Source organism: Oncorhynchus mykiss, chromosome 11 (genome assembly GCF_057628025.1).
Source record: "Oncorhynchus mykiss isolate SJ-2025 chromosome 11, ASM5762802v1, whole genome shotgun sequence".
NCBI lineage: Eukaryota > Metazoa > Chordata > Actinopteri > Salmoniformes > Salmonidae > Oncorhynchus > Oncorhynchus mykiss.
This window is the reverse complement of record NC_143032.1, coordinates 6,252,196-6,278,886: the sequence shown is the minus strand read 5'-3', so window position 1 is coordinate 6,278,886 and position 26,691 is coordinate 6,252,196. Positions and strand designations below refer to the sequence as shown.

Here is a 26,691-nt window from a genome sequence, read left to right as displayed (position 1 = left end):
CAGAGTTAGGGCCTCGGTCTGTGTTAATAACTGAGAGTTAGGGCCTCGGTCTGTGTTAATAACTGAGAGTTAGGGCCTCGGTCTGTGTTAATAACTGAGAGTTAGGGCCTCGGTCTGGGTTAATAACTGAGAGTTAGTGCCTCGGTCTGTGTTAATAACTGAGAGTTAGTGCCTCGGTCTGTGTTAATAACTGAGAGTTAGTGCCTCGGTCTGTGTTAATAACGGAGAGTTAGGGTAGCCTAGTGGTTAGAGTGTAGAGGTGACAGGTAGCCTAGTGGTTAGAGCGTTGGACTAGTAACCGAAAGGTTGCAAGATCAAATCCCGAGCTGACAAGGTACAAAATCTGTCGTTCTGCCCTTGAACAAGGCAGTCAACCCACTGTTCCCTGGTAGGCCGTGATTGTAAATAAGAATTTGTTCTTAACTGACTTGCCTAGTTAAATAAATGGTAAATAAATAGATGTCCCCTCCCAGCACGTGGATGGACGGGAGATTAGCCCAGCTCATGTGCTGGTGGTAGATGATAGATTAGCCCAGCTCATGTGCTGGTGGTAGATGATAGATTAGCCCAGCTCATGTGCGGGTGGTAGATGGGAGATTAGCCCAGCTCATGTGCTGGTGGTAGATGGGAGATTAGCCCAGCTCATGTGCTGGTGGTAGATGGGAGATTAGCCCAGCTCATGTGCTGGTGGTAGATGATAGATTAGCCCAGCTCATGTGCTGGTGGTAGATGATAGATTAGCCCAGCTCATGTGCTGGTGGCAGATGATAGATTAGCCCAGCTCATTTGCTGGTGGTAGATGATAGATTAGCCCAGCTCATGTGCTGGTGGTAGATGGGAGATTAGCCCAGCTCATGTGCTGGTGGTAGATGGGAGATTAGCCCAGCTCATGTGCGGGTGGCCCTAACTCTCTGTGTTAATAACTGAGAGTTAGGGTAGCCTAGTGGTTAGAGTGTAGAGGTGACAGGTAGCCTAGTGGTTAGAGTGTAGAGGTGGCAGCGTAGCCCAGCTCATGTGCTGGTGGTAGATGATAGATTAGCCCAGCTCATGTGCTGGTGGTAGATGATAGATTAGCCCAGCTCATGTGCTGGTGGTAGATGGGAGATTAGCCCAGCTCATGTGCTGGTGGTAGATTATAGATTAGCCCAGCTCATGTGCTGGTGGTAGATTATAGATTAGCCCAGCTCATGTGCTGGTGGTAGATGGGAGATTAGCCCAGCTCATGTGCTGGTGGTGGATGGTAGATTAGCCCAGCTCATGTGCTGGTGGTAGATGATAGATTAGCCCAGCTCATGTGCTGGTGGTAGATGGGAGATTAGCCCAGCTCATGTGCTGGTGGTAGATGGGAGATTAGCCCAGCTCATGTGCTGGTGGTGGATGGGAGATTAGCCCAGCTCATGTGCTGGTGGTGGATGGGAGATTAGCCCAGCTCATGTGCTGGTGGTAGATGGGAGATTAGCCCAGCTCATGTGCTGGTGGTGGATGGGAGATTAGCCCAGCTCATGTGCTGCTGGTAGATGGGAGATTAGCCCAGCTCATGTGCTGCTGGTAGATGATAGATTAGCCCAGCTCATGTGCTGGTGGTAGATGGGAGATTAGCCCAGCTCATGTGCTGGTGGTGGATGGGAGATTAGCCCAGCTCATGTGCTGGTGGTGGATGGGAGATTAGCCCAGCTCATGTGCTGGTGGTAGATGGGAGATTAGCCCAGCTCATGTGCTGGTGGTAGATGGGAGATTAGCCCAGCTCATGTGCTGGTGGTAGATGGGAGATTAGCCCAGCTCATGTGCTGGTGGTAGATGATAGATTAGCCCAGCTCATGTGCTGGTGGTAGATGGGAGATTAGCCCAGCTCATGTGCTGGTGGTAGATGGGAGATTAGCCCAGCTCATGTGCTGGTGGTAGATGATAGATTAGCCCAGCTCATGTGCTGGTGGTAGATGATAGATTAGCCCAGCTCATGTGCTGGTGGTAGATGGTAGATTAGCCCAGCTCATGTGCTGGTGGTAGATGGTAGATTAGCCCAGCTCATGTGCTGGTGGTAGATGGTAGATTAGCCCAGCTCATGTGCTGGTGGTAGATGGTAGATTAGCCCAGCTCATGTGCTGGTGGTAGATGGTAGATTAGCCCAGCTCATGTGCTGGTGGTAGATTAGCCCAGCTCATGTGCTGGTGGTAGATGATAGATTAGCCCAGCTCATGTGCTGGTGGTAGATGGGAGATTAGCCCAGCTCATGTGCTGGTGGTAGATGGGAGATTAGCCCAGTTCATGTGCTGGTGGTAGATGGGAGATTAGCCCAGCTCATGTTCTGGTGGTGGATGGGAGATTAGCCCAGCTCATGTGCTGGTGGTAGATGGGAGATTAGCCCAGCTCATGTGCTGGTGGTGGATGGGAGATTAGCCCAGCTCATGTGCTGGTGGTAGATGGGAGATTAGCCCAGCTCATGTGCTGGTGGTGGATGATAGATTAGCCCAGCTCATGTGCTGGTGGTAGATGGGAGATTAGCCCAGCTCATGTGCTGGTGGTAGATGGTAGATTAGCCCAGCTCATGTGCTGGTGGTAGATGGGAGATTAGCCCAGCTCATGTGCTGGTGGTGGATGATAGATTAGCCCAGCTCATGTGCTGGTGGTAGATGGGAGATTAGCCCAGCTCATGTGCTGGTGGTAGATGGTAGATTAGCCCAGCTCATGTGCTGGTGGTAGATGGGAGATTAGCCCAGCTCATGTGCTGGTGGTAGATGATAGATTAGCCCAGCTCATGTGCTGGTGGTAGATGGGAGATTAGCCCAGCTCATGTGCTGGTGGTAGATGATAGATTAGCCCAGCTCATGTGCTGGTGGTAGATGGGAGATTAGCCCAGCTCATGTGCTGGTGGTAGATGATAGATTAGCCCAGCTCATGTTCTGGTGGTGGATGGTAGATTAGCCCAGCTCATGTGCTGGTGGTGGATGGTAGATTAAGAGGACTGCAGCACATTACAATCTCTTTAAAAGCTGCTGTGTGTGTGTGTGTGTGTGTGTGTGTGTGTGCGCTCAGGGTTGGTTGTTCTCAAAACACTACAGACCCCTATTTCCCTGGAGATCTCCCCGCAGAGGAAGTACTCTAATTCTTGCCATAATTCCCTCAGTCATTTCTGCCGATGCCAGTTTTCCCATGGGTCTGTGGAGGGGGGGGCCTGTGGCGGTGGAGTGGAGGGGGGGGGGGGGGGTCTGTGGAGGAGGGGGGGGGGGTCTGTGGTGGAAGGGGGGGAGGGGTCTGTGGAGGGGGGGGGGTCTGCGGTGGAGGGGAGGGGGGGGGTCTGGAGGGGAGGGGGGGTCTGTGGCGGTGGAAGGGGAGAGGGGGGGGGGTCTGTGGTGGAGGGGGGCTGATGACAGTGACAGGCCTGGCGTGTGGAAGGTTTGGGGCGGTTGGTCCGTGGTTAGGGAATAGGGAGTGTCTGCTGACTGGTGTGTGTGGCTCTCTCGGTTCCTACAATCAGTAGGTCTAATGCAGCACATTAGGCTAAAGGTGCCATTTGCATGATCACATAGCCTTTAATGAACCATTAGAATAATATGCTTATGTGGGAGAACAATTAGATGTTTAAAAACATTTATCTGAGGTTATACGTGTGTGAGTACTGCTAAGTCTCTAGCTATTGATTTTCAGTGACTGTCTTGGACACTGTACTCTATATATGGCTGTCTTGGTCACTGTGCTCCATATATGACTGTCTTGGTCACTGTGCTCTATATATGACTGTCTTGGTCACTGTGCTCTATATATGGCTGTCTTGGTCACTGTGCTCTATATATGACTGTCTTGGTCACTGTGCTCTATATATGACTGTCTTGGTCACTGTGCTCTATATATGACTGTCTTGGTCACTGTGCTCTATATATGACTGTCTTGGTCACTGTACTCTATATATGACTGTCTTGGTCACTGTGCTCTATATATGGCTGTCTTGGTCACTGTGCTCCATATATGACTGTCTTGGTCACTGTGCTCTATATATGGCTGTCTTGGTCACTGTGCTCTATATATGACTGTCTTGGTCACTGTGCTCTATATATGACTGTCTTGGTCACTGTGCTCTATATATGGCTGTCTTGGTCACTGTGCTCCATATATGACTGTCTTGGTCACTGTGCTCTATATATGGCTGTCTTGGTCACTGTGCTCTATATATGACTGTCTTGGTCACTGTGCTCTATATATGGCTGTCTTGGTCACTGTGCTCTATATATGACTGTCTTGGTCACTGTGCTCTATATATGACTGTCTTGGTCACTGTGCTCTATATATGGCTGTCTTGGTCACTGTGCTCCATATATGACTGTCTTGGTCACTGTGCTCTATATATGGCTGTCTTGGTCACTGTGCTCTATATATGACTGTCTTGGTCACTGTGCTCTATATATGACTGTCTTGGTCACTGTGCTCTATATATGACTGTCTTGGTCACTGTGCTCTATATATGACTGTCTTGGTCACTGTGCTCTATATATGGCTGTCTTGGTCACTGTGCTCTATATATGACTGTCTTGGTCACTGTGCTCTATATATGACTGTCTTGGTCACTGTGCTCTATATATGACTGTCTTGGACACTGCTCTATATATGACTCTCTTGGACACTGCTCTATATATGACTGTCTTGGTCACTGTGCTCTATATATGACTGTCTTGGACACTGTGCTCTATATATGACTGTCTTGGACACTGTGCTCTATATATGACTGTGTTTCGGGATGGGTTGATGGGGGGATGGGTTGATGTGGGGATGTGTTGATGTGTTGATGGGTTGATGTGGGGATGCACTTGGGCGGGCCAGTGCACTTGGATGCACTTGGGCGGGCCAGAAGGATGGACTTGGGCGGGCCAGAAGGATGGACTTGGGCGGGCCAGAAGGATGGACTTGGGCGGGCCAAAAGGATGCAGTTGTGCGGGCCAGACGGATGCAGTTGTGCGGGCCAGACGGATGCAGTTGTGCGGACCAGAAGGATGCAGTTGTGCGGACCAGAAGGATGGACTTGGGCGGGCCCGAAGGATGGACTTGGGCGGGCCCGAAGGATGGACTTGGGCGGGCCAGAAGGATGGACTTGGGCGGGCCCGAAGGATGGACTTGGGCGGGCCCGAAGGATGGACTTGGGCGGGCCAGAAGGATGGACTTGGGCGGGCCAGAAGGCTAATTGAAGTCAGTGCTGCGCTCAGCGCTGAACTGTTCCATGCATAAAGCATCTGCCACACACGCACACACACGCACAGTGTGTGCCTGTGTGTGTCCTGCAGAGAGCTGGCTTTCTGACCTCCCTCAAATGTGCTGTATGATGTACAGAGATAGATTTCATCCAAACAAGATATGAACTTCCACAGATGAGTGTGTGTATGCAGCTGGGGCCTCTGTCTTTCTCTTTCTAAGTTTGTAACTGCACAGGGTGGGGTTGGAATAGTCATCCTTACCAAAGCATTCCTCTCCACCTAACAAACTATCTCCAATTAGATCCAATCATATTTTCCTCTGTTCCCCCGTAGCTCCATGAACACCAGTGGGACCTTCCCTTTTAGAAGAGAGAGACATTAAACTGCTTTTCCCCTCACAGCTAAACCAGTCATTTCCCCTGGATTAGTTTATGGGGCGGGACACAAATATCCCAGAAGCATCACCAAAGGCAGATAGCTAAAGGCTGTTGGCTGAGGCTCTGCTGCGTACGTGTCTCACTCGCAGAAATTACCATCTGCTTCCTGACAGATTAGCTGTAGTCCTCTGTAGTTCAGTTAGTAGAACGCGGTCCTCTGTAGTTCAGTTAGTAGAACGCGGTCCTCTGTAGTTCAGTTAGTAGAACATGGTCCTCTGTAACTCAGTTAGTAGAACACGGTCCTCTGTAGTTCAGTTAGTAGAACATGGTCCTCTGTAGTTCAGTTAGTAGAACATGGTCCTCTGTAACTCAGTTAGTAGAACACGGTCCTCTGTAGTTCAGTTAGTAGAACATGGTCCTCTGTAGTTCAGTTAGTAGAACATGGTCCTCTGTAGTTCAGTTAGTAGAACATGGTCCTCTGTAGTTCAGTTAGTAGAACATGGTCCTCTGTAACTCAGTTAGTAGAACACGGTCCTCTGTAGTTCAGTTAGTAGAACACGGTCCTCTGTAGTTCAGTTAGTAGAACATGGTCCTCTGTAGTTCAGTTAGTAGAACATGGTCCTCTGTAACTCAGTTAGTAGAACACGGTCCTCTGTAGTTCAGTTAGTAGAACACGGTCCTCTGTAGTTCAGTTAGTAGAACATGGTGCTCTGTAGTTCAGTTAGTAGAACACGGTCCCCTGTAGTTCAGTTAGTAGAACATGGTCCTCTGTAGTCAGTAGAACATGGTCCTCTGTAGTTCAGTTAGTAGAACGTGGTCCCCTGTAGTTCAGTTAGTAGGACACGGTCCTCTGTAGTTCAGTTAGTAGAACATGGTCCTCTGTAGTTCAGTTAATAGAACATGGTCCTCTGTAGTTCAGTTAGTAGAACATGGTCCTCTGTAGTTCAGTTAGTAGAACATGGTCCTCTGTAGTTCAGTTAGTAGAACATGGTTCTCTGTAGTTCAGTTAGTAGAACACGGTCCTCTGTAGTTCAGTTAGTAGAACATGGTTCTCTGTAGTTCAGTTAGTAGAACACGGTCCTCTGTAGTTCAGTTAGTAGAACACGGTCCTCTGTAGTTCAGTTAGTAGAACACGGTCCTCTGTAGTTCAGTTAGTAGAACACGGTTCTCTGTAGTTCAGTTAGTAGAACACGATTCCCTGTAGTTCAGTTAGTAGAACACGGTCCCCTGTAGTTCAGTTAGTAGAACACGATTCCCTGTAGTTCAGTTAGTAGAACACGGTCCTCTGTAGTTCAGTTAGTAGAACATGGTCCTCTGTAGTTCAGTTAGTAGAACACGGTCCTCTGTAGTTCAGTTAGTAGAACACGGTCCTCTGTAGTTCAGTTAGTAGAACATGGTCCTCTGTAGTTCAGTTAGTAGAACACGGTCCTCTGTAGTTCAGTTAGTAGAACACGGTCCTCTGTAGTTCAGTTAGTAGAACATGGTCCTCTGTAGTTCAGTTAGTAGAACATGGTCCTCTGTAGTTCAGTTAGTAGAACATGGTCCTCTGTAGTTCAGTTAGTAGAACACGGTCCTCTGTAGTTCAGTTAGTAGAACACGGTCCTCTGTAGTTCAGTTAGTAGAACATGGTTCTCTGTAGTTCAGTTAGTAGAACACAGTCCTCTGTAGTTCAGTTAGTAGAACATGGTTCTCTGTAGTTCAGTTAGTAGAACACGGTCCTCTGTAGTTCAGTTAGTAGAACACGGTCCTCTGTAGTTCAGTTAGTAGAACACGGTCCTCTGTAGTTCAGTTAGTAGAACACGGTCCTCTGTAGTTCAGTTAGTAGAACATGGTTCTCTGTAGTTCAGTTAGTAGAACATGGTCCTCTGTAGTTCATGGCGCTTGCAAGGCCAGAATAGTGGGTTCGATTCCCAGGACCACTAATACATCAAATGAATGCAGGCGTGATCGTAAGTGTTGTGTGATAAAAGCATCTGCTAAATGACATATTATATCTATAAATTCTAATATATGTGTCACTCTCACAAATGACCATCTGCTTCCTGACAGATCAGCTGTTTTGAGTCCCAGATGTTTATAACCAGTCTGAGATTACACACTGGATAGCAGTGCTCTTAATTCAGCCGTAAAACAAGTCCCTACGGGGTTAATCCCTGAGGTCTACTGTTGATTCAGGGAGCGAGGTGCTGCTGCTCTGCACACAGTGGAAAGACTTATTATGTGTCGAGCTGGAAGTCTGTTTCTGTTCACACTGTTGTTTTGTCAATCCCTTGGGATGCCCTACACCCCTACACTGGAACAAAGTCAGTGAGTATGTAGAGGCAGTCTGTACTCTAAAGATTGAAAAAACTTTTTTTTTTACCGAACACTCATGCGCAAATAGATGTAGGATCTTAATTTCAATTTGTAGTTTATTTGAAGTTTAAGAAAGATTCTGAAGTTTTATAATTTCCACTTTGAAATTTCAGACTTCATTTTCCCTTACGAAAAATGTATCAACCCCAACAAAAATGTCCATTAATTATAATCCACATAATCCTGTTGCTGCGGGATTATTTTCCTGCTGTAGCAAACTGTACACCACCAGAGACCATTCTTATAATGATATTTTGAAATTGTTCTTTTGAAATGTCAATGTGGTGCAATTGTGTAAAGTGGGTCATTTTACCCAGACTCAATATTTTCGAATGGAGGTTCCCGAAAAACTGATATGTTCCATTCTGTAGTTCAATTCGAGACTCCAGTCTTCAAGTAACTTGATTTATTGGCGGCATGCCAAGGCTAGATGGGCAACATTACAGCAGTTGTTTTTTTGTGCAGAAACTCTTATAGGTTGTGTCCAAACAAAATGGCCGACCTTGGCATGTTGTCCTGACTCTTTGAAAATGCTGTTTTTCCTCTGATGGGAATGTCGATCTGCCTGAGTTTTCTCACACTGGACTAATAGTTGGCTGGTCTCTTCCGTCCCTCTCCTGCACCCCGGCTGTGCAGTATTGAATGTGTTCTGGAGAGTGGGTGTTAAATTCACTGTATGAATCCTGTTTTTCCACAGAATCGCTACATTTACTGCCAGAACCCGATCCGTCGAGGACTCCTTGACCGGACATTTTGGCTAACTCGTCAGATGGAAGCTCTTAAAATAATGTGCTGAGTTATACTAACTTCTCTGAGAAACTGGCCTCTCCCAGGGCTCCTGGACAACCATGTTGGCTCGCTCCACAGATGAAGGCTTTCAGATGGTCTGGCTTACACTGCCCTGAGAAACAGACCGAAGCCAGACATAGGGTTTGTCTTTGAGTGCTCACCTTACCGGAAACAGCAATGGTTTGACTCACTCCACCTATAGATGTGTTTGGTACAGTGGACAGAAGCCAGACACGGGTTCTCGGGTCCTCTATCTTCGCTTGCTTTTCAAAAACCCATTTGCTGAGAAGCGGGAAAGGGACCTCCTGACTTTCTCATCCAATAATGCGTTTTGAGAAGGAGGCTAGGAGAGAGGACATGAGGAATCAAGGAAATAGCATTTGTGATCATCCAACAGTGAGAGTTGTGACAGAGGTTGATAGTTCTGCCTCGGCTATCTTCACTTGTGGTCTGTGGGAGAGTGTAGAGTTAGAATCATTTTACTACCAGAAATAAGACATGTATTGTACTATTCTAAAGTGTGTAATGGGAACTGAGTCATTTTGCGTCTTCTGTGGTGTGTGTGTGTGTGTGTGTGTGTGTGTGTGTGTGTGTGTGTGTGTATGTGTGTGTGTGTAGTATCTCTCTGAGACTCTGCCAGTTTGCTGAAACATCTGACCATGGTTGTTTTCTCTCTCTCTCTCTCTGTCCAAATATAATAATGTATGGTTTAGCTCTATTATAAACCATTGGTACATTTGATCCTGTCGTTCTAACCACGAACACACACACACACACACACATGCTCGGGCATGAAGGGCATGTTTGTCTGTTAATGTTCCCCATGCTGTTCCCCACACCCAGCTCAACCCTGATAGGTCTACAGATCTGTTGTGTCCACCCGGCTCAACCTTGATGCCTACAGATCTGTTGTGTCCACCCAGCTCAATCCTGATAGGTCTACAGATCTGTTGTGTCCACCCAGCTCAACCCTGATAGGTCTACAGATCTGTTGTGTCCACCCAGCTCAACCCTGATAGGTCTACAGATCTGTTGTGTCCACCCAGCTCAACCCTGATAGGTCTACAGGTCTGTTGTGTCCACCCAGCTCAACCCTGATAGGTCTGTTAGAGTTCTTTCCATCCATGGATTAGCTGGTGTTTTATTGTGGACATCATCTCATCCAGACACGCTGCCAAAGCCCTGAAACTCTCTGTCAGTTACTGAAGTGAAACCAGCTGTCTGCACCATGTCTGGAGATTCTCTCTCTTCTTTCTCTCTCCACCTGACTTGTCCAGAACAGCATGTGTCAATTCTCTCCCCCTGCTCCTCGACTCTCCCATGACTCCCCCAGCTCGCTGTCCGAGGAATCAGCTGAGGTGTAAATCAATATAGGGAGGTAGCAGTGGTCACCATGGGAACATCCCATGATTCTCATAAACTTCCTCCAGCCGGGATTCGTCATGGCATTGGGACAGACACACACACACACACACACACAGTGGTCTAAAATCATTTGTGATACCGCTTATCCTAACCACTTGAGAGACATAGTTCCAGCAGACATCCTGAACCATGTTCTTCAACTAGTTCTCCGCAAAGAGAACATACTTGTTCTGCCAATTATTTTTTACTGACATAGTTTCTTGTTGCTCCTACTCATAACATAACAACCCAACCTGGCAAACACAGTGTTGGTGAACAGCCACCCAGCCACAGCCCAAAGGGAAGGGATTACTTCCTCATCTTCAACCAAACAACCCTTGGCCTTCATGTCCTGAAATAGCCGTTGACTCCAGCTGGTGCCTGTATGACGAGGAAGGAATAAAACTGGCAGCAACACATGCTGACTAAGGTCCTCCAATCATGGAAGAGGGTGACTATTCACTGGTTGGGAGGTGGGTAAGTGGAAAGAGAGGAGAAAGCAGAAGGAGAGGAAAAAGACAACGATATAGCTGAGAGGGGTGGGGTAGGGTGATGTGAGAGGTGAATGGAGGGGAGGTGAGGGGTGAGATGAGGTGAGGGAAGAGAGAGAGAGAGAGGAGGAAGGGGAAATACATGCACACATTACCAAAGGCTAGCTGTCAGAGAAGGCCAAAGGTCAAACCAAGGCTGTCTAGTCAGTGTGTCCTGGGAGAAAAGCGAGCCGATTCTGGGCATGTGGATGATAGTGATTGAGAGCACATTTGAAACATCCTTCCAGCTGGGCAAGGTCTATTCAGCAGAACCCCAGGCAGACTCCTAAAGTACAAACGGAAAGCAGCTGGTGTTGTGCTCAACTATAGACCTGAAAGAATCAGGAGAAAAGGTTCTTCATCGGAGAAAAGGTTCTTCATCGGAGAAAAGGTTCTTCATCGGAGAACAGGTTCCTCATCGGAGAACAGGTTCTTCATCGGAGAACAGGTTCTTCATCGGAGAACAGGTTCCTCATCGGAGAACAGGTTCCTCATCGGAGAACAGGTTCCTCATCGGAGAACAGGTTCCTCATCGGAGAACAGGTTCCTCATCGGAGAACAGGTTCTTCATCGGAGAAAAGGTTCCTCATCGGAGAAAAGGTTCTTCATCGGAGAAAAGGTTCCTCATCGGAGAAAAGGTTCTTCATCGGAGAACAGGTTCTTCATCGGAGAACTGTCGGAGAACTGTCAGAGAAAACTGTATATTCACAGACGAGTTGACGGAGCAGTATTTATTAGTTCTCCCAGCAACTAGAACAAAACCAATGTGTCTGCTATGCAGTGAGTCTGTATCTCTGGTGAAAAGTGCCGATGTTAAGCTCCATTGTGACACCAGGCACAGTAAAGTGGATCAGACGTATCCCCCGAACACGGAGGTGAGAACAAACGAGATGAACCAACTCCAATCCCAATATGAGAGGTCCTTGTCAATTCCCTGACAGCCCAACAACGTGCAATGGAGTGTTCACGGAGGATAGCCTGGGTTTTTGGGGAAAACACAACAACAGAGAAAAAGCTTTTCAGACGCTCAGATGGTAAAATAATGGACGTGTGAAGTTGCTGACAACGTGCTTGAAGGTGAACAAAAAGACGAGCTCAGAGAAAAGATCAAACAGACTCCACAGCAACGAGGAGAACTAACAAATTAGCTGAAGAGTTGACTTCACAACTCGATGAGGTCATTCAGAATACACCGAGTATTTCGTTATCTGTGGATGAATCAACTGAGAACACGGATAATGCTCCGTGTCTGGTGTTTGTCAGATTTTAAGGACGAAACAAAGAAGGAATTCTGTGAGGAAGCTGTTGAGCTTTAACACATCTAGAAACACACACACACACACACCCATGAGGCCATCAAAGAGATGCTGATTTAAAATGGGGAGCGATCTGATGGCTCCGGCCAGTGCTCCCTCCCCTGAGAAAACCATTAGTTTGAGAGGATGGGAAAACGATGATGATACCCGGGGCCTCATTTGTCAATACCCGGGGCCTCATTTGTCAATACCCGGGGCCTCATTTGTCAATATTGCGCAGAAACTATTCTAAAATACTGATGAATAGAATGTTCGTACAAGTAGAAAAAGTGTGATAATCCTACGAGCGTCATACACACACCGGTAGGAGGTAACTGTTGATAAATACCAACTGTTCACAGCCTCAGTGCTCGTGCACCACCTTGGCTATTTGTATTTAGAAACATCCTTATATAACCTGGTCTAAAATATCCCTTTAAAGTCTGTGTGGAATATACACCGCCGTACCATGAAATACAATGGCGCCACCCCCCCCCAAAAAAAACCGATGCATTTGTTTACGAATCCGAGTCTGAAATAGAGGTGCTAGTGTCTGAGATTGAATACAACCAAAAGGTTTTTGTTTGGCTCGGTTGTGGTTCGACCAGTAAAAATAAAATCACAGCTACAAAGAGATGAACCATTAGTACAATTCAAGTTGCTTTAGCAACGGCACTTGTGTAGGTAACACTCGCCAGTAAGCCATTCATCCACAACAGCTCTCTCCTGTAGGCGTATAGGCCAACATTTATCAAGGCACAAGGCGAGACCCAGATGCAGACACGGGAGGCAGATGGTTGGAGTCTTACAATGTTAAATAATACAAAAAGAGGAGGCAAGAGAATGGTCGTGGACAGGCCAAAGGTCAAAACCAGAACAGAGTCCAGGAGGTACAGAGTGGCAGACAGGCTTGAGGTCAAGGCAGGCAGAAGGGTCAGGCAGGCGGGTACAGAGTGGCAGACAGGCTCGTGGTCAAGGCAGGCAGAATGGTTAGGCAGGCGGGTACAGAGTGGCAGACAGGCTCGTGGTCAAGGCAGGCAGAATGGTCAGGCAGGCGGATACAGAGTGGCAGACAGGCTCGTGGTCAAGGCAGGCAGAATGGTCAGGCAGGCAGAATGGTCAGGAAGGCGGGTACAAAGTCCAGAAACAGGCAAGGGTCAAAACCGGGAGGACTATAAAAAGGAGAATAGCAAAAGGAGTACAGGAAAAACAAGGATAAATACACTGGCACAGAGAGACAGGAAACACAAGGATAAATACACTGGCACAGAGAGACAGGAAACACAAGGATAAATACACTGGCACAGAGAGACAGGAAACACAAGGATAAATACACTGGCACAGAGAGACAGGAAACACAAGGATAAATACACTGGCACAGAGAGACAGGAAACACAAGGATAAATACACTGGCACAGAGAGACAGGAAACACAAGGATAAATACATTGGCACAGAGAGACAGGAAACACAAGGATAAATACACTGGCACAGAGAGACAGGAAACACAAGGATAAATACACTGGCACAGAGAGACAGGAAACACAAGGATAAATACACTGGCACAGAGAGACAGGAAACACAAGGATAAATACATTGGCACAGAGAGACAGGAAACACAAGGATAAATACACTGGCACAGAGAGACAGGAAACACAAGGATAAATACACTGGCACAGAGAGACAGGAAACACAAGGATAAATACACTGGCACAGAGAGACAGGAAACACAAGGATAAATACACTGGCACAGAGAGACAGGAAACACAAGGATAAATACACTGGCACAGAGAGACAGGAAACACAAGGATAAATACACTGGCACAGAGAGACAGGAAACACAAGGATAAATACACTGGCACAGAGAGACAGGAAACACAAGGATAAATACACTGGCACAGAGAGACAGGAAACACCAGGATAAATACACTGGCACAGAGAGACAGGAAACACAAGGATAAATACACTGGCACAGAGAGACAGGAAACACAAGGATAAATACACTGGCACAGAGAGACAGGAAACACAAGGATAAATACACTGGCACAGAGAGACAGGAAACACAAGGATAAATACACTGGCACAGAGAGACAGGAAACACAAGGATAAATACACTGGCACAGAGAGACAGGAAACACAAGGATAAATACACTGGCACAGAGAGACAGGAAACACAAGGATAAATACACTGGCACAGAGAGACAGGAAACACAAGGATAAATACACTGGCACAGAGAGACAGGAAACACAAGGATAAATACACTGGCACAGAGAGACAGGAAACACAAGGATAAATACACTGGCACAGAGAGACAGGAAACACAAGGATAAATACATTGGCACAGAGAGACAGGAAACACAAGGATAAATACACTGGCACAGAGAGACAGGAAACACAAGGATAAATACACTGGCACAGAGAGACAGGAAACACAAGGATAAATACATTGGCACAGAGAGACAGGAAACACAAGGATAAATACATTGGCACAGAGAGACAGGAAACACAAGGATAAATACACTGGCACAGAGAGACAGGAAACACAAGGATAAATACACTGGCACAGAGAGACAGGAAACACAAGGATAAATACACTGGCACAGAGAGACAGGAAACACCAGGATAAATACACTGGCACAGAGAGACAGGAAACACAAGGATAAATACACTGGCACAGAGAGACAGGAAACACAAGGATAAATACACTGGCACAGAGAGACAGGAAACACAAGGATAAATACACTGGCACAGAGAGACAGGAAACACAAGGATAAATACACTGGCACAGAGAGACAGGAAACACAAGGATAAATACACTGGCACAGAGAGACAGGAAACACAAGGATAAATACACTGGCACAGAGAGACAGGAAACACAAGGATAAATACACTGGCACAGAGAGACAGGAAACACAAGGATAAATACACTGGCACAGAGAGACAGGAAACACAAGGATAAATACACTGGCACAGAGAGACAGGAAACACAAGGATAAATACACTGGCACAGAGACAGGAAACACAAGGATAAATACACTGGCACAGAGAGACAGGAAACACAAGGATAAATACACTGGCACAGAGAGACAGGAAACACAAGGATAAATACACTGGCACAGAGAGACAGGAAACACAAGGATAAATACACTGGCACAGAGAGACAGGAAACACAAGGATAAATACACTGGCACAGAGAGACAGGAAAAACAAGGATAAATACACTGGCACAGAGAGACAGGAAACACAAGGATAAATACATTGGCACAGAGAGACAGGAAACACAAGGATAAATACACTGGCACAGAGAGACAGGAAACACAAGGATAAATACACTCGAAAATAAACAACACCTGGAGGGGGTGGAGACGATCACAGGAGCAGGTGAAACAGATCAGGGCGTGACAAACATAACGGTTCTGCAGAATAAACAAGTCTCGCGTTCCAACACATTCACCTGCACATTAAGAGTGGAAGCCTTTTCTGTTCACATCTTTCAACTGGTATTTGGGATGGGCACTTTTATGGCGATTGTGGGCGACGTCTATTGCTCTGTTCGTATTTGGGAACCCGTTGATGGCAAGGAAACTCCTTTTGACTTCAACCTGTTGTGTGATGGTGTATGAAAAGTGTATGTTATAGTTTGTTTTGCTAATGATAGCATCCAAAAGATTGGCTCGTCGAGGTATGCTGAAAAGGTATGCTGAAAAGGTATGCTGAAAAGGTATGCTGAAAAGTGTCCCGTTGTGTCCCGTTGCCAAAAAACCCGAGGGTGGATAGCACTTGGATGTGCACCGGAATGGCAGCCTTTCTAAAGGAGGTCTTTAATCCTCACAAAAATCCTATCAGATTGGTTTTGGGAAACAATATCTGATCTATACTTTCTTCCAAAACAAGTCCCACCTGTCTCTAAAAAACAAGCTCTCTGCTAAATGCAGCATCTTCCAACTGAGCAGGATCAGCCATTCCATTTCCCATTATCTAGTTTTTATGGTATTTAAACATTGGTTTCACTTTCACACGTGCCTCCTAATTTAACAAATTACTGGACTTTATATGAATTATTATCGTGACAAATGAACTGATCAAATATATAGCCTGGAAGTATATGTTGCATAAATTCACTGTGGAAATAAATATTTAGAAATGAAACAATTTCACACATTTTCAACATGTACAGATTGGTTGAAGTGCTATAGAGGATGTTGTCCTTCTGGCAGGTTCTCCCATCTCAGCCCAGGAACTCTGTAGTTCTGTCAGAGTGGTCATTGGGTTCTTGGTCACCTCCCTCATCGAAGGTCCTTCCTGCCCGGTTTCTCAGTTTGGTTGGACGGCCAGCTCTAGGCAGAGTCGGGGTAGTTCCATATTTTTTCAATTTTCTAATGATGGAGATCACTGTGCTCTTGGAAACTTTCAACACTCTAGAAATTGTTTTATACCCTTCCCAGATACAGTGCCTTTGGAACATTTTCAGACCCCTTGACTTTTTCCACATTTTGTTACATTACAGCCTTATTCTAAAATGGATTAACTTTTTTTTAAATCCTCAGAAATCTACACACAATACCTCATAATTATAAAGCGAAAAAAACAAACGGAAATACCTTTTTTACATAAGTATTCAGACCCTCGGCTCTAAATTGAGCTCAGGTGCATCTTGTTTTCATTGATTGGAGTCCACCTGTGGTTGAATATGGTGGTCCACCTGTAGTTGAATATTTATTTACTAAAAAGCTAAAATGATGATAAAAGATACACATAGACAAAACACATTACAGGCTATTGATTAGAACTTAGTATAACGGGCCAACACACTATGGCGCGTGTTACCCAAAATGGGGATTTCAAAGAGAGAGAGAAAAAAGAAAGTACACGAGAGAAACATACATTTGGGTGAATTTGTCAGCTATGCTATTCTAACCCTAGCCTTGCCCCAAACGGCCTCTCTTATGGGTCAGAATATAATGATGTAATTACTCGGGGAAGGATTCTCTGCGTAGACCGTTCAGGGTACAGGGTTCAGGCTGCTCGATGACGCACTTCTCCGGCGTCCTCACGATGTCAGTCTCCTTTTGGCTTAGGAGTCTGTTCCCTTGCTCTGGAAGGGGTCTTCTGAGGACAGACAGCTCTGTAGCTCAGAGCTCACAGCATAGGAATGAAACCCTTTTAGATACCATGGTTCGCTGGGATAGGATGCTAGGGGGGTCCGGCTTCAATTCACCCGCTTAGACACAGCTACTCATCCGTAGCTTGGGTAGAAAAATATTTCTTTGTCTTCAAACTTGTGTTGCATTCTGGGTTTGTTGACGTTTTAGACCTTGGCTGCAGCTGGGATCACATAGTCTTGTCTGTAAATTATTTACTCACAGGTTTTATACCCTTGGGTCAGAAGTGGACGTAACCGCCTTTAGGGCAATCCTCTGGGCGTACCAGGTTTTTCTCAAATCCAATTTTAGACAACTAACTTCTCATTTCACCTTTACAAAAACATTCCCTTTGATTTGGACATTTTCCACACAACGTACAATGTATAAACATCAAACATATACTAGGAAAACTCTTTACGTTACGATGTTTTCGTAATAGCGTCATCTATTAACCTTTAATAACAAAACAAAAATGACATACATTTTCATATTCCATCTATCGTCATGAAGTTTGCCAAAAGGCACCTAAAGACACTCAGACCATGAGAAACAAGATTATCTGGTCTGATTAAACCAAGATTGAACTCTTTGGCCTGAATGCCAAGTGTCACATCTGGAGGAAACCTGGCACCATCCCTACAGTGAAGCATGGTGGTGGCAGCATCATGCTGTGGGAATGTTTTTCAGTGGCAGGGACTGGGAGATTAGTCAGGATCGAGGGAAAGATGAACGAAGCAAAGTACAAAGATATTCTTGATGAAAACCTGCTCCAGATTGCTCAGGATCTCAGACTGGGGTGAAGGTTCACCTTCCAACAGGACAACGACCCAAAGCACACAGCCAAGACAACACAGGAGTGGCTTCGGGACAAGTCTCTGAATGTTCTTGAGTGGCCCAGCCAGACCCCGGACTTGAACCCGATCGAACATCTCTGGAAATACCCGAAAATAGCTGTGCAGCAACGCTCCCCATCCAACCTGACAAAGCTTGAGAGGATCTGCAGAGAAGAACGGGAGAAACTCCCCAAATACAGGTGTGCCAAGCTTGAAGTGTCGTACCAAAGAAGACTCGAGGGCCTGAATACTTAAGTAAATGTTATATTTCCGTTTAAAAAATAATAATAAATTAGCAAAAAAAAATGTTTTGTTATTATGGGTATTGTCTGCAGATTGATGAGGGGGGGGGAAACAATTTAATCAATTTTAGAATAAGGCTGTAACGTAACAAAATGTGGAAAAAGTCAAGGGGTCTGAATACTTTCCAAATGCACTGTATACAAAAGTATGTGGACACCCCTTCAAATTAGTGGATTTAGTGGACTCCGAAGATTCCGAAGACACTGTGTCCATGCTTGACCAGAATGTCCCCTTCCGCCAGCACTACTCATGGCTGTGTGTACATCTGTGCTCACTCAAGCAAACGTTCACATTGATAAATCTCACACTCTGCGTGGAAATGATCCCACGCGTTTACACACAGATTTCTGCCAACGCATGATTTATAAACGAGGCCCCTGGAGTGTAGTCCTGAAATTCAAGGGGGTACACTGTGTGTCATGGTGTATCAAATAGAGCCCCCAGCCATGCAATCTCCATAGACAAACCAACATTGGCAGTAGAATGGCCTTTCTGAAGAGCTCAGTGACTTTTAACATCGTTATAGGATGCCACCTTTCCAACAAGTCAGTTCTACACATTTCTGTCCTGCTAGAGTCCTGGTCAACTGTAAGTGCTGTTATTGTGAAGTGGAAACAACTAGGAGCAACAACGGCTCAGCCGCAAAGTGGTAGGCCACACAAGCTCACCGAGTGCTGAAGTGCGCAGCGCGTAAAGATCGTCTGTCCTCGGTTGAAACACTCACTACTAAGTTCCAAACTGTCTCTGGAAGCAACGTCAGCACAAGATCTGTTCATACTCTGAATACTCTGAATGATTTGCTATGAAAAGCCAACTTACATTTACTCCTGAGGTGCTGACCTGTTGCACCCTAGACAACCACTCTGATTATCATTATTTGACCCTGCTATTCATTTATGAACATTTGAACATCTTGGCCATGTTCTGTTATAATCTCCACCCGGCACAGCCTGGTTCCTCTCTAGGTTTTTGCCTTTTCTAGGGAGTTTTTCCTAGCCACCGTGCTTCTACACCTGCATTGCTTGCTGTTTTGGATTTTAGGCTGGGTATCTGTACAGCACTTTGAGATATCAGCTGATGTAAGAAGGGCTTTATAAATACATTTGATTTGATTTGATTCATCGGGAGCTTCATGAAATGGGTTTCCATGGCCGAGCAGCCGCACACAAGCCTAAGATCACCATGCGCAATGCCAAGCGTCGGCTGGAGTGATGTAAAGCTCGCTGCCATTGGACTAGTGGAAGTAGTGGGTACGTGTTCTCTGGAGTGATGAATCACGCTTCACCATCTGGCAGTCTGACAGACGAATCTGGTTTGGCGGATGCCAGGAGAACGCTTCCTGCCCGAATGAATAATGCCAACTGTAAAGTTTGGTGGATGAGGAATAATGGTCTGGGGCTGTTTTTCATGGTTCGGGCTAGGCCCCTTAGTTCCAGTGAAGGGAAATCTTAACACTACAGCATACTTGACGATTCTGTGCTTCCAACTTTGTGGCAACAGTTTGGGGAAGGCCCTTTCCTGTTTCAGCATGACAATGCCCCCGTGCACAAAGCGAGGTCCATACAGAAATGGTTTGTTGATATCAGTGTGGAAGAACTTGACTTGCCTGCACAGAGCCCTGACCTCAACCCCATCAATCCCAACACCTTTTGGATGAATTGTAACGCGAACCAGGCCTAATCGCCCAACATCAGTGCCGACCTAACTAATGCTCTTGTGGCTGAATGACAACAATGGCATTAATATGGCACCTCCATATTAATGCCCATGATTTTGGAATGAAATGTTCAACGAGCAGGTGTAGTGTACTTCAAATTATTCACACACACCAACACATTCTCTCTGTTTATCTCACTCACAACATTCTCTCTCACACTCTCTTACTCGCTTACACACACACATTTCGCTACTATGCTAAAGTCCCTGGGTCTTAACAGAAGTGGCATACTAATGAAAAGAATATACAATATTCTAATTCGAATATGCAATTAGTCCGTTTAAAGAGCACTAGGCAACTTATTAAAACGGCAGCAATTTACAGAAGCAAAACACTAAATCCATGAAACTACAATCATTGGTCTCATGTTGGCCTTGGACTTTGTGATTTTTTTTATCAGCCCTACTTCTTCACAGGGAAGAGTTTAGTTAGAACGGTTATAAATGAAAGCCTCCGTAGGACACTGCATTTAGATGTCACTATACTGACCGGTGATCCAGGACAGACGACTGTGTAGTCATGCCCGTAGGTTTGAAAAATAATAATAATATCAGATTCTCAAATGATTGCATTGTTGAATTTGCTTAGTAGACAACCTTACCCCTTGTCGTCTTGAGTTTAAATGGTACAATCATACATTTAAATGGACATAGGCTCATTTTTGCAAGACGGAAACATCTTAAATGATGAATCCCCAAACATCCCGAAGTGTAGGAACCAATGAAAAGAAAAAGACATACGACAATTAATGCTGAAGCGGGGAACAGAACTGGGGAACAGACAGATATAGAGAAGGCAATAAACACAGGTGATTGAGTCCAGGTGAGTACAATGAATCGCTGATGCGCATGACGAGGGGAGCGGGTGTGCGTAATGATGGTGGCAGGAGTGCGTAGTGCTTAGGAGCCTGGTGCCTTCGAGCGCCTGGAAAGGGGCGCGGGCGTGACAGGAAGGAGTTCCTGGTGGTAGAGGAGAGTTGTCCTCTCCATCACCATAGTCTTTGTTTGTTTACGACGTCATCGAACACCATGTCACTGCCGATTTGGAGAGAAGCCAAATGCATTATGGTCTGTACAAGACGGGTCATTACGCCACGTCTATTATACGCCATAATTGATTTAGCCGGTGTCGACCAGCAACGTAAAGGGATTACGAGTTTGGTGATGGAAAAACCACTGTGACCTGATTTCAATTAAAGCCACTTTAGTAACTATATGACAAGGTTGTAATTCAGTCAATGGTCCTTGTTCTGTCCCATAGCTCTGAGGCACTTATCGTGTCTTTTCTCCGTCTCCCATGTGTTTAGACGGTGGACATCCACAAGGAGAAGGTGGCCAGGCGAGAGATCGGGATCCTCACCACCAACAAGAACACATCGAGGACCCACAAGATCGTCGCCCCCGGTAACATAGAGCGGCCGGTGAGGTACATCAGGAAGCCCATCGACTACAACGTGCTGGACGACGTTGGCCATGGGGTCAAGGTGAGTTTTCTATTGCGTTATACATTGGGTTGGTCTAATCCTGGATGCTGATTGGTTAAAAACACAGTCCAACAGTGATTTATTTCACAACACCCCATGGCTCTGACGGTGAAATGCTCATTTACCGTTCTGAGAAATCACTGCTCCTTCACTTTTACTTTCTTCTCCTCTACATTCTCTCTCTGTTTGTCTAGTTCCCTTTAATCCCTCCCCTTCTCTCCCTTTAACCCCTCCCCATTTCTCCCTTTAACCCCTCCCCTCCTCTCCCTTTAACCCCTCCCCTCCTCTCCCTTTAACCCCTCCCCTCCTCTCCCTTTAACCCCTCCCCTTCTCTCCCTTTAACCCCTCCCCTTCTCTCCCTTTAACCCCTCCCCTTCTCTCCCTTTAACCCCTCCCCTCGCTCTCCCTTTAACCCCTCCCCTCGCTCTCCCTTTAACCCCTCCCCTCGCTCTCCCTTTAACCCTTCCCCTCGCTCTCCCTTTAACCCCTCCCCCTCGCTTTCCCTTTAACCCCTCCCCTCTCTCCCTTTAACCCCTCCCCTCGCTCTCCCTTTAACCCCTCCCCTCGCTCTCCCTTTAACCCCTCCCCTCGCTCTCCCTTTAACCCCTCCCCTCGCTCTCCCTTTAACCCCTCCCCTCGCTCTCCCTTTAACCCCTCCCCTCGCTCTCCCTTTAACCCCTCCCCTCTCTCTCCCTTTAACCCCTCCCCCTCTCACGCCCTTTACTCCATATCCCTGTTTCTCGCCCTCTTTCTCTCTTCGTCTCTTTGTCTCTCCCACTGTGTCCCTCTCATCCGTGGATTGCACCTAGCTAACTGTGCAGACATATTCTCAGTAAGGGGCGGGGTTGGAATCAGCCAAAGATTGATTTGATAGGTTCCTAAAAATAGAACGGCTCATAGAATGCTCTGAAAAAAGGGTGAGCAGAGATGCATTTATGGGACATTTAAAATGCACTTAGTTCTGAATGGACCTCTTAATCGGTTTCTCCTATTTCTCTCTGATATTGAGTTGGGCTCTCAGAAATTCTTCAGAGTGTAACAGTTTCATGAAGCCGTGGTACCACTGAAATATTGTTATCTTCATCTAAAGCGTTCTCTCAAGACGTTCCTCTGTTTAGATGAAACCCATGATATGTTGCAAGCTAACACTTTATACAATAGTTTAGTCCCTAAAGTTAGCGTTGGGGGTCGTATTGGTTGCCATGACAGCGGCTCTAATGAAATCAGAGCCCTGATAGCCAGGGCCATTTTGAGATCTCCATCTCCCCCCAGAGCTCCCAAACCCCCATTAATCAACCAATCAATCGCTGCTGTCGGGCATCATTGGATTAAGTGGCCAGCGTTGTCGACCAGTTGAATGATGGGCCAGGATAAGGCAGGATAAAAGTCATCATGCCACTCTCAATTTACTAGGCCTCAAATCACATGGTGTGTGTGGGCTAATGTAAACTGAAAAGGCTTTTAAATTAGCATGTTACCGACCATGTTATCTAAGATGTTATTTACCATGATAATTCAACCATGATTACCACAAGTTTAGATAGCTGGCTGCTAGACTAACTTACAGGTGACACGGGCTAATTCAGTGACTATCAACGACTGACATATCAATAGATGCACAACCAGATTTCAAAATTGTACCTTGAGTATTCTACTATTCTAACTGTCAACAGTAAATTGTACCTTGAGTATTCTACTATTCTAACTGTCAACAGTAAATTGTACCTTGAGTATTCTACTATTCTAACTGTCAACAGTAAATTGTACCTTGAGTATTCTACTATTCTAACTGTCAACAGTAAATTGTACCTTGAGTATTCTACTATTCTAACTGTCAACAGTAAATTGAGACCCCGACTGAGTTCCAAAATAAAAATACATATTTTTTTTTTTTGGGGGGGGGGGGAATTATCCACGGCCCTGCAAAAGGAGGATGGTCCACCAGTTGTCCTGATTTATATAAAGACATGGTACAGTATTTGTCCTGATTTATATAAAGACATGGTACAGTATTTGTCCTGATTTATATAAAGACATGGTACAGTATTTGTCCTGATTTATATAAAGACATGGTACAGTATTTGTCCTGATTTATATAAAGACATGGTACAGTATTTGTCCTGATTTATATAAAGACATGGTCCAGTATTTGTCCTGATTTATATAAAGACATGGTACAGTATTTGTCCTGATTTATATAAAGACATGGTACAGTATTTGTCCTGATTTATATAAAGACATGGTACAGTATTTGTCCTGATTTATATAAAGACATGGTACAGTATTTGTCCTGATTTATATAAAGACATGGTACAGTATTTGTCCTGATTTATATAAAGACATGGTCCAGTATTTGTCCTGATTCATATAAAGACATGGTACAGTATTTGTCCTGATTTATATAAAGACATGGTACAGTATTTGTCCTGATTTATATAAAGACATGGTACAGTATTTGTCCTGATTTATATAAAGACATGGTACAGTATTTGTCCTGATTTATATAAAGACATGGTACAGTATTTGTCCTGATTTATATAAAGACATGGTACAGTATTTGCTCGTTGTTTTATTTAGCTTTTGAAGCACTTTGAGATTTTTCTGGAAAGCTCTATAGACATTTTTTAGAAGTTGTTGTTATGTTGCTAAAAACATTTAGTAAGTAAACATTCACAATTTCACGATTTTCCCATGAACTTGGGGACATTCCATTGGTCACCTAAGCTGCTAGGTTTCTCTCCCGTGTCCTGCCCTCTCACAACGGTATGGCAAAAGATGAGAGATATACAGTATATTTTTTTTCCCCCAGTCAGCTGACACTCAATCTAGTCAACAGGTTCAAGAATGCAGAGGAGATGTTAGGTGGGTTTCTTTTCTTGCAAATAATGTGTTATTTTCATCCTTGATATGTGGTGTTTGATACATGAGGAACAGAATACAGCCTCCGCAACTCAGCCAGAGCCCTATAATATTAATCATGTCAATGTGTTTAAACAGAATACAGCCTCCGCAACTCAGCTGCCAGTTATGTGTTCCTGAACAGTCAGGCTCTCTGGGGCCTGACATGAAGCTGACTGCCATAGGGCTCTCTGTGGCCTGACATGAAGCTGACTGCCATAGATAAGGCTCTCTGTGGCCTGACATGAAGCTGACTACCATAGATAGGGCTCTCTGTGGCCTGACATGAAGCTGACTGCCATAGGGCTCTCTGTGGCCTGACATGAAGCTGACTGCCATAGGGCTCTCTGTGGCCTGACATGAAGCTGACTGCCATAGATAAGGCTCTCTGGGGCCTGACATGAAGCTGACTGCCATAGGGCTCTCTGTGGCCTGACATGAAGCTGACTGCCATAGATAAGGCTCTCTGTGGCCTGACATGAAGCTGACTGCCATAGATAAGGCTCTCTGGGGCCTGACATGAAGCTGACTGCCATAGGGCTCTCTGTGGCTCTCTTCTAGCTTCATGTCAGGCCCCCTGAGAGCCCTATCTATGGCAGTCAGCTTCATGTCAGGCCACATAGAGCCCTATCTATGGTAGTCAGCTTCATGTCAGGCCACATAGAGCCCTGACTACCATAGATAGGGCTCTGTGGCCTGACATAAAGCTGACTACCATAGATAGGGCTCTATGTGGCCTGACATGAAGCTGACTACCATAGATAGGGCTCTCTGTGGCCTGACATGAAGCTGACTACCATAGATAGGGCTCTATGTGGCCTGACATGAAGCGTACTGCCATTGGGCTCTCTGTCACTCCAGTGTTAATTTGCTAAATTGTAATTACTTCGCCACTATTGGCCTATTTATTGCCTTACCTCCTCACGCCATTTGCACACACTATATATAGATTTTTATTTTGTATTATTTACTGTACGCCTGTTTATTCCATGTGTAACTCTGGGTTGTTGTCTGTGTCGCACTGCTTTGCTTTATCTTGGCCAGGTCACCGTTGTAAATGAGAACTTGTTCTCAACTAGCTTATCTGGTTAAATATATGTCAGCATATAGGCTGCCCTGTACACTGTATTCATATTGTTCATACCATAGCCCAGGTCTAGAGCCGTGTGTGCTCATTTCCACAATATTAAAACATGAATATGCATCGGTCGGTATGATCATTATTCCGCCAATCCAGGCTATAAAGATGGATCCGATTTAGCTGACTTAACTTCTGTGTATTAGCAGTCATCCAGGATACACCCTACTTTTTTAAAAACCTTTTCGGTTGCATAGCGTGGTCAAATCCTGCTTAGACCCACTCAGGCCTGAACATTGCCCCAACCCCACCGCGCCGTAGCCTTCACCCAATAGAGAGCAGCACGGTCAGGCTGCACTACATTCTGATGCGAATCCCCTTTAGTTATGGACTGGGATAACAGAGCTCTCCGTAGTCCATCAACATGGTCCTTTCTGAACAAACTGATGCTTGTAGCCCAAAGTTACTTGATCCTGGTTCTGGGGAACTTGTTCTGGGGACCTGGTTCTGGGGAACTGGTTCTGGGGACCTGGTTCTGGGGAACTGGTTCTGGGGACCTGGTTCTGGGGACCTAATGGGGTGCACATTTCATTTTTTTTGCCCAAAGCACTACACACCTGATTCCACTAATCATCTGCATAATCAAACCTTTGATTAGTGGAATCAGGTGTGTAGTGCTTTGGGCAAAAAAAATGAAATGTGCACCCCATTAGTTCCCCAGAACCAGGTCCCCAGAACCAGTTCCCCAGAACCAGGATGAAGAAACACTACTGTAGCCTAATAATAACTAATATTTCAGAATTGATTCTTGGTGCAGCCCTGTATTTTCTCAATGCCACTATGTCACTAGACTGGTCCCCTATCTCTGTTCCTGTAATGCTCTCTGCACCGCCCAATAGGGAATCTGCATAATGGATGGGCCCTGCACCGCCCAATAGGGAGCCCGTATAATGGATGGGCCCTGCACCGCCCAATAGGGAGCTTGCATAATGGATGAGCCCTGCACCGCCCAATAGGGAGCTTGTATAATGGATGAGCCCTGCACCGCCCAATAGGGAGCCTGCATAATGGATGAGCCACTTGACCCGGTGCTTGTCCTAGTGTAATGCAGACCCGTGGCGTGGAGCACTCACTGCTCCTACATTTGACGCTCTCAAACATGAATTACAGAGCACTTGTCTGAGAGAGAGAGTGTATAAGCGCATAGGTACAACGTTCATGAACATTCTTTTTATTTTTTTTATGACATTTTCGAACACAATGAAGAGCGTTTGACACCCAGTTTGCACTGACATTGTTGCCGTGG

General features: G+C 45.7%; 1 protein-coding gene across 19 annotated transcripts in view; it reads left to right on the top strand.

Moving 5' to 3' along the window:
• LOC110536535 (abl interactor 1) overlaps positions 1-26,691 on the top strand; it is a 101,540-nt gene that overhangs the window by 35,373 nt on the left and 39,476 nt on the right. For all 19 annotated transcript variants that reach the window (XM_090189246.1, XM_090189248.1, XM_090189247.1 and 16 more), the window contains exon 3: positions 21,233-21,409. In XM_090189246.1, the coding sequence (XP_090045372.1) occupies positions 21,233-21,409 (177 nt within the window). The remainder of the gene's footprint in view (positions 1-21,232; positions 21,410-26,691) is intronic.